Source organism: Arvicanthis niloticus, chromosome 4 (assembly GCF_011762505.2).
Source record: "Arvicanthis niloticus isolate mArvNil1 chromosome 4, mArvNil1.pat.X, whole genome shotgun sequence".
Taxonomy (NCBI): Eukaryota; Metazoa; Chordata; class Mammalia; order Rodentia; family Muridae; genus Arvicanthis; species Arvicanthis niloticus.
Window position 1 is genome coordinate 13947101 of NC_047661.1, and position 14015 is coordinate 13961115.

The following is a 14015-nucleotide window of genomic DNA, read 5'->3' on the forward strand; positions in this document are numbered from 1 at the left end:
AACATCTTCCTATGAGGATTCACGACGGCTTGGGTCCTCTCATTTGTTCTGAGGCTCAGACTTTGTGTAGGAAAACAGCTGTGAGGGAGGGGACCATAAGACCTGTGACAACACTCAGACCGTGGTGGTGACGATAGCTGGGTATGGATTGCAGGTCTTGTCACATGGTGAGTTGAGTGAGCTGCTATTCACAGTACAAGCCTGGTACTCTTCACTCTAAACAAAATCTCCCTCTTTCCTAACATTAATGATCTAAAAGGGAGAATTCTTTGACAGTTACATACATGCCTACAATGTGTTTTCATTTTTGCCTCTTGCCGTCCTTTCTCAACTCCTCCTTCCCAACCAATCCTATTCCCGATTTCATATTGCTTAGTTTAGTTTTCCAGTGAGTCATTGAGATCAATTAGCATTTTCTTCAGGAGCACAGTACAACCCTTCGGCAGCTACACCACTGAAGAAAATGGTTTCTCTTTCCCCAGTAACTGCTAAGTGCCAATAGCTCTTCAGGGAGGGTGGAACCTCATAAGCCCTGCCCCCACCCATGATGCAATGTTGCCGGGCCCCATCTTGTCATGGTAACCACAGCTACTGTTAGTTCCCAAAAAATGGTGGCCATGACTTGAAGACAGTGGTTCACAGCACTCCTCCCTATTCCAGGGGAAGATTATTTAATTATCAACATTTCTCTGTAGCCCTAGTAAACAGACTAAAATGCTATTTGGTGGTGAATGTGCTGCATATATTTTATGGTTCTGACATGTACTTGTCCTCTGGTACTGCCATCGGTGTCAGCCAAGACAGAAGCAGCCATAACACTGAAATCTTGTGTTGACTTTTCTGCCTTCTTTCCTCAGTAGTCAACCCACCAACTCATTAAAAGGTTCAAGTTAGAGTATACTTCTAGATCGCATCTGTCAAAGACAAAAAACATCTCAATGTGATTTTTTTTTTTTTACGTAGTCATTGTCCTAGTGAGCTTTAGTGACATAGCATAGAGTCATCTCAGAAGGGAATCTCAAATGAGGGATTGCTTACCTAAGATGGGCCTGTAGACGTATCTATAAGGGATTGTTCTTACTGTTAATTGATATAGAGAATCCAGTCAATTGTGAGCTGCACCAACCATGGTAGGTGATTCTGGGATGGATGACAAGTGAGCTAAGCATGAGCCAGAGAATGAGCCACAGAGAGAGAGTTAGCAAGCATTGTTCCTCTAGGTTCTGCTTACTCTCTTACCTGGGGCTCCAGCCCTGACTTCCCTCAGTGGTGGACTGGGATCTAGAAGAATAAGGCAAACTCTTTCCTCTCTTAAGGTGCTTTGGGCTACAGCGTTTTGTTATGGTAACAGAATGAAACTAGGATTCCCTTATACTTTCCTGGTTAAGTTTATATATATATATATATATATATATATATATATATATATATAGTGTGTGTGTGTGTGTGTGTGTGTGTGTGTGTGTGTGCACATTACAATTTTGTATACATATATTCTAGGTAACCTGCTTAAGTGGCATATATGTCTGGGAAAATAACAAAATCGATGTACTTTGTTTGGGCATGGTGATATTGATTTTAGTATTTTCTTTTTGATTCACAGTTGGTAATAAGTGGATAAATTACATATCGTTTTGCGGTCTGAGAACACACGCAGAGCTAGAAGGAAACCTGGTCACTGAGCTCATCTATGTCCACAGCAAGCTGTTAATTGCTGACGATAACACGGTTATCATTGGTAAGTATGCAGCCTGTGGCTGTGCTTGTCACTCACAGCCTTCTGCCTCAGTTGCCCTTGCTTCCCCACCCTTCCCTGGCAGCAGAGACACTGTCATATAACACTAGACTGATCCAGAGACAGTCCTCTTCTGTTGCATCTTCTCTAAACTGTTTTGTTTGGTTTTGTTTTGAATCTATAAAGTATTAGAGATCAGAGCAGTGAAAGGGAATTTGTACAAATTATAGTATTAGAAGCTGGAGCTTAAACCATTCATTTATTCATATGCCTGATCTCATTGGTTCTCTTAAAAATGTTTGCTTATGTTTGTTTGATTGATTGATTGGTTGGTTGATTCATTTTGTGTGTGCTGTGCATTTGTGTGTGTGTGTGTGTGTGTGTGTGTGTGTGTGTGTGTGTGTGAAGGGTCCTAGGAATTGAGCTCCAGTCTTCGGGCTTGGCTTGGCAGCAAGCGTCTTTACCTGCGGAGCCATATCACTAGCCCTGATTTTATTAATTATTTTAGTATTCACTTACTTTGATTTTGAATCCAAGTGACTAGATTTTTGGGGTTGGAGGGAGAGAAAATCAGCAAGGAAAGTATTTACAACAAGAAAGCCTTGTGGGTGGTTTGTGTTGATCTCACATCCATTTGACCTTTCCTACAGATTCAGAGATGGTAACAGTCAAGGTCAGAAGAATGTTAAAGCATTATTACTGTCTGTGCATTTATTAATACTCTTTCTAATGCCTATGTTTTGGACACCTTAATCAAGATGTCAAACCATGAACTTTGCTGATATATGTGGAGTTGGATAGAGAAGAGTGTTTCAGTGAAATGTCATAGCCCTATTTTAAGATCAATATTCTTCTCTGACTAATGAGAAAGGAGTATCTCTATAGAGTCCTCTTCCTCTTACTGACTCTGGAGAGAGGGATGCACATTCTGGATTGGATCTTCTGGGGAAGAGAAGGGGATACTCGGTCTCCTTCCTGGTTTATATACACTGGACATCCTGTGTTACCATTATTGGATTATTTCTTGTGTTAATATCATGTTACATGAATGAACACCAGAAAGGTGCCTGAGATGCAGAAAATTAATAACTTTTCCTACTTAGTATTTCAATTGCTGCAACAAAACACCATTACCAAAAGCAAGCTTGGCTTACGCTTCAATATTGTAGTCCATCCCTGAAGGAAGCCAGGACAAGTACCCAAACAAGGCAGCCATGTGGAGGCAGTAACTGATGCAGAGGCCACGGAGGGATGCTGCTTACTGGTTTGCTCTTTAGGGCTTGCTCAGCCTGCTTTTTTATAGAACCTGGGACCATCAGCCCAGGCATAGCACCAACCCACAATGGCTGTGCCCTCCCCATCAATCACTAATTAAGAAAATGCCCTACATCTAGATCTTACTGAGGCATTTTATCAATTGAGGTTCCTTCTTTTAGACGGCTCAAGCTTGTCATAAACCAAGCCAGCATATTACCACTATGGGCATGTGTCGTTGAGAGAATAGTGGATGGCACTTCTGGGAATCCTGTTCATCTGTTTTAAATAAAACGTAGCTCCTCAGCTATATTAAGACAATTCCCCAGTCTTTAAGAAACTAAATGTCATGAAGCATTTTGACAGTTTTTGGCAGTTCTATGCCTTTTTCATCTCTAGCCTCCACTGAGACAAGAAAAAAAAACTTCATATCTTACAGTAATGAAATGTCTTATCTGGAATATAATTTAGGAAAAATGTAATTTTGAAGCAAGAAAATGTACATATCTCAGTATATATATAGGTGAATACATGTATTTATATTTTTGTAAAAATGGCTTGAATATCTGTATATATGTATATAAATAATTAGAAAGACTGAAGAGATAGATTCTTTTAAATAGTTGTGCAGAGTAATTTTTAAAAAGCATCATAGCTTAACATCCCTTGTTTATAGCAGTGTTTCTCAACCTGTGGGTCATGACCCTTTGGGACCCGAACAACCCTTTCACATGAGGTTGCCTAAGGCCATCAGAAAATACACACACACACACACACACACACACACACACACACACACACGTTGATAACAGTAGCAAAATTACAGTTGTAAAGTAGCATAATTTTATAGTTTGAGTTCACAACAACATGAAAAACTGTATTAAAGGGTCATAGCATTAGGAAAGTTGAGAACCACTGCTCTATAGGGACTTATCATCTATAAGTGACAAGTCAACTTTAAATCGATCAAAGACCTCAACATAAAACCAGGTACACTGAACCAGAAAGAAGAGTAGTGAGGAATAGCCTTGAACTCACTGGCACAGGAAGACTTTCTGAACAGAACGCCATCAGCACAGGTACTAGGAACAATTAATAAAAGAGATTACATGAAACTGAAAAGCTTCTGTATGGCAAAGGACACTGTCATTCAAACAGAACAGGCTACTGAATAGGAAAAGATTTTTAGCAATATACATCTGGTAGAGGGTTAATATCTAAAATATATAAAGAACTTCGAAAACTGGATATCAAGAAAACCCAGTTATTAAAATGGGCTACAGATTTAAATAGAGAAGTCTCAAAAGAGGAAACACAAATGGCTGAGTAGCACTTGAAGAAGTGTTTAACATCCTTAGTCATCAGGGAAATTCAAACAATTTAAACTAGTTTGAGATTTCATTGTACACCAGTAAGGATGACCAAGATCAGTGAATGACAGCTCCTGCTGGCACAGATTCAGAGTGAGGGGACCACTCCTCCATTGTTGGTGGGAGTGCAAACTTGTACAGCCACTATGGAAATCAGTGTGGTGGTTCCTCGGAAGCTGGGGATCAATCCACCTCAAGATCTGGCTATCTGCTCCTGGGCACACACCTAAAGGACAGTTCATCCTAATACAGTGACACTTGCTCAGCCATGTCCAGTCATTTATAATAGTCAGAAGCTGGAAACAGTATAGATAGTGGAAATCAATTCATTCATAATGGATGGATAGTTAAAGAAAATGTTATGTTGCATTTACACAATGGAATGTTACTCAGCTACTAAGAAAGTTAAATAACAAAATTCACAGGTAAATTCACATGAAGCTAGGGAAAAAAAATCATCCTGAGTCAGGTAATGCAGCCTCAAAAGACAAATATGGCATGTATTCACTTACATGTGAATGTTAACTGTTAAGTCTTCAATAATCAGGCTTATGATCCATATAACCATGGACTTTAGCTATAGAATAAGGAACTGGAGGGCAGGGATGGATATCCCTAGGAAGGGAAAATACTATAATATGGATGAATAAGGTGGGGGACTGAATTGGGAAGATCAAATGATGAGGACAGAGAAAGAGGGCAAGGGAAGAAAAACAGGGAGGGACATCTAAAACAAGGGCCATTTGAGTGGTGGTGTAGGAAGCTTTCCAAAACTACACATATATGAAGGTGATCTAGTTGAAATTGCCAAATAATAGGGACTATGAAGCCCCAACTGGGTATCTCTCATCATCCAGGAATGAGTTACATCTAATCAAGTTTTTGGCCAAAAAGGTCCATGAGAACTGATGCTATTTTCAAGGCTATTGGTTCTCCACAAAACTGACAGTAAGACCCTGTTGCTGACAACAACTTCCACACAACTCATTGAACATGGAGAGGTCGAGCTGGTGCCTTCGTACAGCTTTTATCCTCACTCATAGTGCTGGAAGGTACCCCGCAGGAAGGTACCAAGGAGACAGGTCAACACCAACCCATCCACAAACCCTTCCATCTACAATGGTGACCCACTTGCTAGAAGTACTAATGACACAGGTGGTACAGAGTTTGTGGGAGTGACAAACCAACATCTGATTGGAGTTAAGGTCACTCCATGAGATGGGACCTATATTCAGCACTGCTTAGGTGGCCAAGAACCTGAGGCTAGGTAGACCATGGATCTAGAGGAAAAGCAACAATTACTATTCTGATAAAGGACCTTGGCATAAAACGACACCTAATGACATTCAGCTATACTCACAGATCAATGCCTTGCTTAGCCATTATCACAATCGAATACAATCTTTTCCAGTTGGATTTACCTTTAAGTCCATGGCTCCTTGGAGGCACCGGGTAGTGGCTCTTGTTTAGGATAAGGAAATTTGACATTTTTAATCTGTTCACAAACCATCTTCCTTAAGTCTGTTCTGAAGAGGTCCTTCAGCTGAAGGTAGAACAGAGCCCCTTGCTCCTGCAGTGTCTCCTTCAGCTGTCCTTGCAGCAAACTTCCTGCTCCATCATTATTTCAGTAAAGCTGCCTCTGAGGAGTTCCCCAGCTGTGTGTGCTGCACAGCCATTTGCTCCTTTACTCTCTCAGTTGGTCCTCTGTGTCCTTATGAGGGTACCCAGAACCTGTCACCGGTCTGTGTACCCTAGCATCTGCCCTCCTTTTCCTCGTCTTTGATGTAGAAATGAGGAATGCTCTAGTCCTGCAACTCCTTCTCGGAATTTACACTCATCAGTCAGTTGTTCTCTGTGAGTATTAAATTTATTAAGCTCACGTGTGTGATGTTTACATGCATGATCATGTATGTGCGTACTCATGGGGGAGGGGGCCAGAGGCTGGCATGGAGACTTGATAGGGTGTCTTCGATTGTCACTTTCCACCTTATATGTTCAGGCATAGTCTTTGAATTCCCTGGAGCCTAGCTAGTCAACCTGCTCCAGGAATCCCCTGTCTCTGCATACCTTACATCAGGATTACAGGTGGGTTGCCATGCCCGCCCAGCATTTATATGAGTTCTGGGGAACTGAACCCTGGTCCTCATGCAATCAAACCTTGAAGGTCACAGCCTGTGCCCCCAGGCCACCTATTTTCAGCAAGACAATAAAAAGAGCCAGCTTAATAATGGGAAAAAACAAAACAAAACAACAATGGGGATGGGGGTTGGGGGTGGGATTTATTCAGTGTGGTCATCTTGGGAAAGAGACCCAATAAAGGGTCCTGAACTAAGACTGCCTGCCTCAGTTTAAATAAAGAGCTCAGGGTATGGCCATCTAATCGGTGCCCATCAAGGTATGGCCCCACCCACCACTGACCTGTCCCAGTTGCCTTCAGTCTTATACTGTAAGGTGGTCTGGCATGTTGTTAGAGCACTTGCCCCTTTCCAGGAAACAAGTTCTTGTCTGGCTGAAGGCTTTTCTTTCTCACAGCATGGGATTTCTGGGGGGTGGGGGGGTGGGGAAATTCCCATTTCTTTGGGGCCCATTGTTTCCACAGTCTGGTAGTCATATTGAGATCTCTTTAGAAGATCCTCCATTTCTCCTAGGCCTGATCACCAGCTCCTGCAGACTCTACTCTATTATAGGCTCCTAAAATTTCAGCTTACAATGGCAGGAGTATATTCCTGCCCTCAGGACTCAGGGGCCACTGCCATGGGAGGGCATCTGGAGGTAATGGATATATATCTGGGGGTTTCCAGGCTGGCTCCCACCCCACAATGTTCTAATCTTGGCTGGAGAAGTACCACCGTGTCCTGCAGATCCAAGTCCCGAGTGACCTCTCCTTAAAGCGGGAGGGGAGTGAAATCCCAGAGGAGCATCAGGTGCTCTGTTCATACGTAGGAAGGACTGCTTAGCTAGAGAGGGCTGAGATACACATGCTGCCTTCCAGGAAACTCTCCCCACCTAGGAGGCCCTGGTTTCAAGGGTACAGCTGCCTAAACAAGACCTGAACATTATGCCAACTAACCTGCAAGGGGAAGTCTCCCAGGATTTCACCCCTAACAAAGAACTTCAGGCAACTGAGAAATGCCTATAGGTTATCTAGTACCAAGTGCTCAGCCCCAAAATCATGCACATGCAATTAACACTAAACGGACCAGGCGGGTTGTATTTACACATTTATACATCTAACAATATCCTCATTGTTACATACATAGGCATATCTAACAATTAAAAAGAGGCCATACCTTTGAGAAAAAGGCAATGGGAGGGACATCAGGAGAGTTGGAGGAGACAAGGAAAGAGGGAAAAAAATCATGTAATTATATTTTCAATGGAAGGAAAAAGCAATTGAAAAACTGCTGCCAAGCCTCACGGTGTAGCATTAAATTACCCAGTGCATGCACATGCCTTACTGTCATCTTCCACAGTGCTTTCCTACTATGAGGAATCAGGTAATAAAAAGGAGTGCATAATGCACACCTACAAGTTAAAACTAAAACATTAGTCCTCAATCCACATCCTCAGGGAATTGAGATTTCAGAGTAGAGGGCAGCTGACAGCAAAGCCGATGGCCGGCCTCATAAGCGGAGGTGGAGGGTTGCAGCGATCCAACAGAATACAGAGCAGCCTGTGAGTGTGGAAGCCCTCCTGGGGTTGACAGCCCTTGTTGGATAAGTTGAAGACTAGAAAGCTTTTTCTTGATGTTTGTTTGTTTGTTTGTTTGTTTTCAAGACAGGGTTTCTCTGTGTATGCTTGGCTGTCCTGGAACTCACTCTGTAGACCAGGCTGGCCTTGAACTCAGAGATCTGCCTGCCTCTGCCTCCTGACTGCTGGAACTAAAGGCGTGCGCCACCACCTCAAGGCTGATTTTTTTTTTTTTTTTAAATAAAACAAAACCCAAAACCCTACCAATTTCTGTACTGAACTGGTACCTATGCCATTTTCTTTAAACTCCTTTTCGATTAGCCAGCATCCTTTGAGATGTGCTTAGAAAAATTGAAGGATGTGGAACAATAAGGAATTGTATTGTTTCATAAATAATATAAGGAAGTTCCAGTGTTAACTAGTTCACAGTCTTCTAGACTTTGTAGGGTTTTTTGAACAATTATTTTTGTTTATGTGTGTTGTATCTATATCTGTGTGTGTGTGTGTGTGTGTGTGTGTGTGTGTGTGTGTGTGTGTACGCTATCTCCACGTGTGTCGGTGCCCACAGAGTCCAGAAGAGGACATCAGATCCTCCGGACTTAGAGTTACAGGATGCTGTGAGCCACCAGCATGGTTGCTAGGAACAAATTTGGGCCCTCTGGAATAGCAGGAAGCTCACTTAACTGCAGGGCCATCTCTCTAACTGCTAGTCTGCTTTCTGTCCATCAGCCTCAGCTTGTTGGGTTAGTCCCTCGTGGTTGCAAAATGGCTGGCTGTAGAATGAATCTTCTGAAGTCAATACCCAAAGGATGGGAAAGATGGTACAAAGTTCTTCTTTCTCAGAAGTCCCCAGGAGCATTCCTTCATGTCCCATGGTTCAGAACTATGCCAGGTACCATCTCTTAAGCTAATCACTGACAAAGATGACAGCATTACAATGGCTGACACAGAATGATAAATTCATACTTGGGCTCATCCTCAGGGAGGCCACCACATCCGTGAACTGCATCTTCCCTTGATGACGTTGACAGAATTGGGGTTTTGTGAGCCAGGAAGCATGGAGTGGGGTCTGTATTGATGGTGGCTGTCACAAGAAGAAGTTTGAGCATGTCTACTGATTCTACTTTTAGGTTCTGCCAACATCAATGACCGGAGCATGCTGGGGAAGCGAGACAGCGAAATGGCTGTCATAGTGCAGGACACAGAGACGGTCCCATCGATGATGGATGGGAAAGAATATCAAGCTGGCCGCTTCGCCCAAGGCCTTCGGCTGGAGTGCTTCAGGTCAGCCCCGCAGAGCCATGGCTTTACTATTAGTTCCACGGAGCTGGGGCTCAGGGTGACCCTCACCCTTGCCACCTCCACCAGGCTGGATTCTTTTTCACCTTGAACAATGTCCCTCAGAGTAGAGGATATATACACTAGTATGAAAATGTCTTTAGACACACACACATGTGTATTTTAATAGTCTGTCATCATTATGTACAACAGCACAAATTACCCTTCTAAATGTAATTGATTAACGGTCAGGCCAGGTCAAAGTATATAAGTAGGATTTGTATAAGTTTTTAAAAGTAACTTCACTTTTAAAACAGAATATGCAAGGTGCTCTAGCATGTGAAGACACTTCCCCTGAAAGTCTGAAGGTCTTAGTTCAGCCCCCTCAGCTCACAAGGTGGAAAGAAAGAATCTTCAGATTGTCACACATGGAAGGAGAGAAGTGAGCCCCACAAGGTTTCCTGACCTCCACGTGCACTGTGATGGGAGAATGGGCAGATGAATTACAAGGATGAATTAAGTATTCCCAAAAGAATTCTGGTGGTTGCTGGTATCAGATTTAAGTGTGAACATTACATTTCCAAGGTTTAAAAGGACTCCTCCAGTCTTCCACAAGATAGATAGAATCTGACTGCTATTATGAAACAGGGACTGTGTAACCCTAAGGGATTAAATGCTGTTGTTGGCCCTGGTGAGGTTCTAACTGTCCCAACTCCTTCAGTTTGTTATCAAGTGCTCCTCCCTCACCTTCTCAGTCATGTTACTCTGTTACTCACTACTATCTAGCTCCTTCCCTCAGAACTAAACAAATAACAGGTAAAACCCTTCCAGATACATTATCCCCACATGGTCTCTCAACAGCTTGAACCCCCTTCCAGCTGTAGGCCTTGGCAGGAGGTCCACAGTTTATGATTCTAGAATGGTCCTCACTGTGATGTGATTTCACTTGTGACCTGTGAGGGGTCTCTGTGACCACCAGGTTCTGTCAGAGTAAGACAAGAAGGAAATCTGGTTCAACATGATTTAGTTAGCTAGGGTTGGTTCAGACTTCCGTTGTCTGACTCTGAGTAGTTTATCGTAATCACATTTAAGTATTGCACAATTTGGAAAACATGTTTTCTGGTGTTACTCAGTCCCTATACACAAAGAGGCATAATTACATCAAAACTGTTTTCAAAGTACATGCTGCTTCTTCCATGAATATTGTTTCTAGACATATGTAGCTATATGTATATGTATATGATGTATATGTATAATCTTAAGGCCCTATAGGAAGGTCTGGTGTGGTCTTAGATCATTCAGAGAGCATAGAGGTCATTTGGGCTATTAGCCATCTCTGGTCCTGGTTGTGGGAGCTTGGCCTCTCAAGCTCTGGCTCTAAGATAACACAAAGGTCACCTAAACTATTAGCCACTTTAGGTCTTGCCTGTGGGAGTTTGGTATGGGCTAGCCCTACAGATAGAGTCAATCACCAGGTTATTAACCACCTCCATTCCCAGCCTCTAAGTGGAAACACAGGTTATATATCTCTCCTATTGAAAAGACGACTCTGTCTAACATTTCTGGTTTCTTTAATGGGTATCTGTGGCAAGGACCTCTGTGCTCCCAATAGTGGCCTCTCTGGTGAGACATACCAAGTGCTTCTGATGTAGTTGAGGGTTGTGCTTTATGCTGCTTGCAGGAGGGATGTCTTGCAAAACTATTGTTTTGATCCTTCATGCATTAATGGTCCACGTGGAAAAAGGCTCACACAGAGAGGACATGTACTAGGTACTGCTCTTCTTGCCAGCATGACAGCCACCTTTCTTCAATGCTAGCAAACTGATCTCTCCAGATCTAGCTACATTCACATTCAGACACATTCATTCTTTGCTCTTAGCTCAAAGAACTCAGTAGAGCCATGCCTCAAAATATGTCAGTACCGTTCAACAGCTTTTATCGCTATATTGTCATCTTTCTTACTAGTTGTTTGGTGCAGTTAGAAATCTTTCAAACCACTGATATTTCAGAAAAGTACTGTTAATTTGTTTTGTTTAGCAGGGGAGAATTTAAAATTAGTACCCTGCTATTCAACCCAATGGCGTCCTACTGCAGCAGACACAAGGAAATATTTCACTTTGTAAACTGAAAATATATGTCATGTCCTTTCAGTTGTTTTAAATTTTAAATTTTAAATTTCAGTATTTTCTTTTTAAAGTAGTGGGCTTCTTTATACATCTCTAGGTGTATACTTATTATAGAGAGACACAATTCTTCTTTACAGTTTATTTTCTCTTGTAAAAATTTGGCATATATAAAAAATCAATATGAAGGTGAAATTTATAATTCTTCCACCCAGTACCAGTGAGTTTTAAGCTTTATTTTAAAATTCATACAAAAATTACAGATTTTTATTGATATTTATTGAGTGCTATGTGATGTTTTAGCATAAAAATAATTATTCTGTATATATTAATTGATATTGGAAATGAATATTATAGCAGTTATTTCTTAACCAGTTAGATCCCCCAAACAACCACACAGAGAATATTTCAAGGTTTGGGACTTAGCTGGGCAGACTCTCAACTAGTTAACCATCCATCTAGCCCCATCCAGCCATGTGGCAAGCTACACCTTCCAGACCTGTAGTCATGTCTTCTGGGGAAAGGCCTTCTCTTTTTATCCCCAGAGTTCTCTTATTCCTTTCACTAAGCCCCTCTTATCTCTCTCTACTGCCCAATCACAGGCTTTAGCCTTTTATTGACCAATTTAACTTGGGGAGCAGGGTTTGTATAACAAAAGCTAGTGTATGGGGGAATTTGCTCATCTTGGGGCAATCAGATATTGGGTTACAGAATTTAGCACTTGAATACATAGCAGCACCAGACCAACCCCAACATTTTAGTACTTGTGTTTACTAAGTAATGTCTAGATTAATGTGAGAGTAACTTTAAAAAATTTAATATATGTTTGGGCAGTGCCATGTGCACAAGTGGAGGTCATGTATGATAGCAGTTTTAACATTTGGCATCTAGCATTCTACTGTTCTTGTATATGTATGTATATATGTATGTATACACACACATCTATCTTTTAAAAACAAAATTTGAATCTTGAAGGCCCTGGAAATATTAGTTTTTAAAGCTCTATTTCTTTATTTGCATGTGTATATATGCATACATATGTGTGTGTGCATGAATGTGGAAGTCAGGATAATTTGTGGGAGTCAGGTCTCCTCTTTCACCTTGAGGGTCTTGCAGACACAATTTAGGTCTTCAGACCTGGAGGCAGCCAAGGCTTGGCTTACATGCCAAGTCAGCAGGCCAGCCCCTGAATGTGTTTATTGTCTAAATGTTACAAAAGCTTTTCCATGTCAGTATTATTCTGTAACATTTTAATGATTGCACCATACTTAATCATATGTGCATGCCATAATTCCTGAAAAACATAACTCCATATTTGACGTAATCTTTTGCTGATATTTTATTATTTTGTGATTTTTAAGTTTTTATTTTTTATTAGATATTTTATTTACATTTCAGATGTTATCTCCTTACCTCATTTCCCCACACACAGAAACCCTCATCCCATCCCCCCTTCTCTTGCTTCTATGGGGATGTGCCTCCCACCTACCCACCCACTTTCACCTCCCCACCCTTCCCCCACATTGGGCATCCAGCCTTCACTGGACCAAGGATGTCCTCTCCCACCTAGGCACGACAAGGCCATCCTCCCCTACATATACAGCTGGAGCCATGGGTTTTTCCCTATGTGCTCCCAGGCTGCTAGTTTAGACCCTGGGAGCTCTGATTGGTTGATATTGTTGCTCTCCCCATGGGGCAGCAAACCCTTTCAGCTCTTTCAGTCTTCTCTCTAACACCTCCATTGGGAACCCCTTGATCAGATCAATGGTTAGCTGTGAGCATCCACTTCTGAATATGTCAGGCTCTGGCAGACTTTTAAGGAGAAAGCCATATCAGGCTCCTGTCAGCATGCACTTCCTGGCATCCACATCAGCGTCTGCATTTGGTGACTGCACATGGGACGGATACCCAGTTGGAATGGTCTTCAGACGGCCCCTTCTTCAGTTTCTGTCCCACACTTTGTCTCCATATTTGCTCCCATGAGTGTTTTGTTACTCCTTCTAAGAAGGACCGAATCACCCACACTTTGGTCTTCCTTCTTCATGAGCTTCATGTAGTCTGTGAGTTGTATCTTGGGTGTTGCAAGCTTTTGGGCTAATATCCCAAGTTTAAGTTTTTTTTAAAAATGTGTTTATTAGTCAAGAGTACTTGTTCTTTTGTGATTTGCATGGCTTTTTCATGTCCTTTGGCAACTTTTTTGGAATATTTAACTTTCTCTTGATGACCAATAATTTTTATTTATTTTTTTCGACTATGGTTAAGTAATTTTTTTTCTTAGTCCTATTTAGGAGAAAATTACTATTTGGGGGAAATTATTTGTTTATTATTAACTAAATTTATTTATTTTTCTTTTTTACCTATTTGCTAAGAGTATATTCACCAAGATTCACAGTTAGTTTGGATTTTGTTTTTCTTTTTGTTTTTTCTAGTATTTGTTTGAATTTTACATTTTGCATTTAACACGTGTAATTTCATTTTTATTTTTATTTTGATATGTTCTCACTACATAGCCCAAGCTGACCTTGAACTCAAGACCTTCCTGTCTCAGACTCTTCAGTGGTGGAT

At 41.6% G+C, this 14015-nt stretch overlaps 1 protein-coding gene across 7 annotated transcripts in view; it reads left to right on the forward strand.

The window, feature by feature from the left end:
- Pld1 (phospholipase D1) overlaps positions 1 to 14015 on the forward strand; it is a 204839-nt gene that overhangs the window by 182874 nt on the left and 7950 nt on the right. For all 7 annotated transcript variants that reach the window (XM_034500625.2, XM_034500623.2, XM_076932207.1 and 4 more), the window contains 2 exons: positions 1604 to 1738; positions 9180 to 9333. In XM_034500625.2, coding sequence (XP_034356516.1) covers positions 1604 to 1738; positions 9180 to 9333 — 289 coding nt within the window. The remainder of the gene's footprint in view (positions 1 to 1603; positions 1739 to 9179; positions 9334 to 14015) is intronic.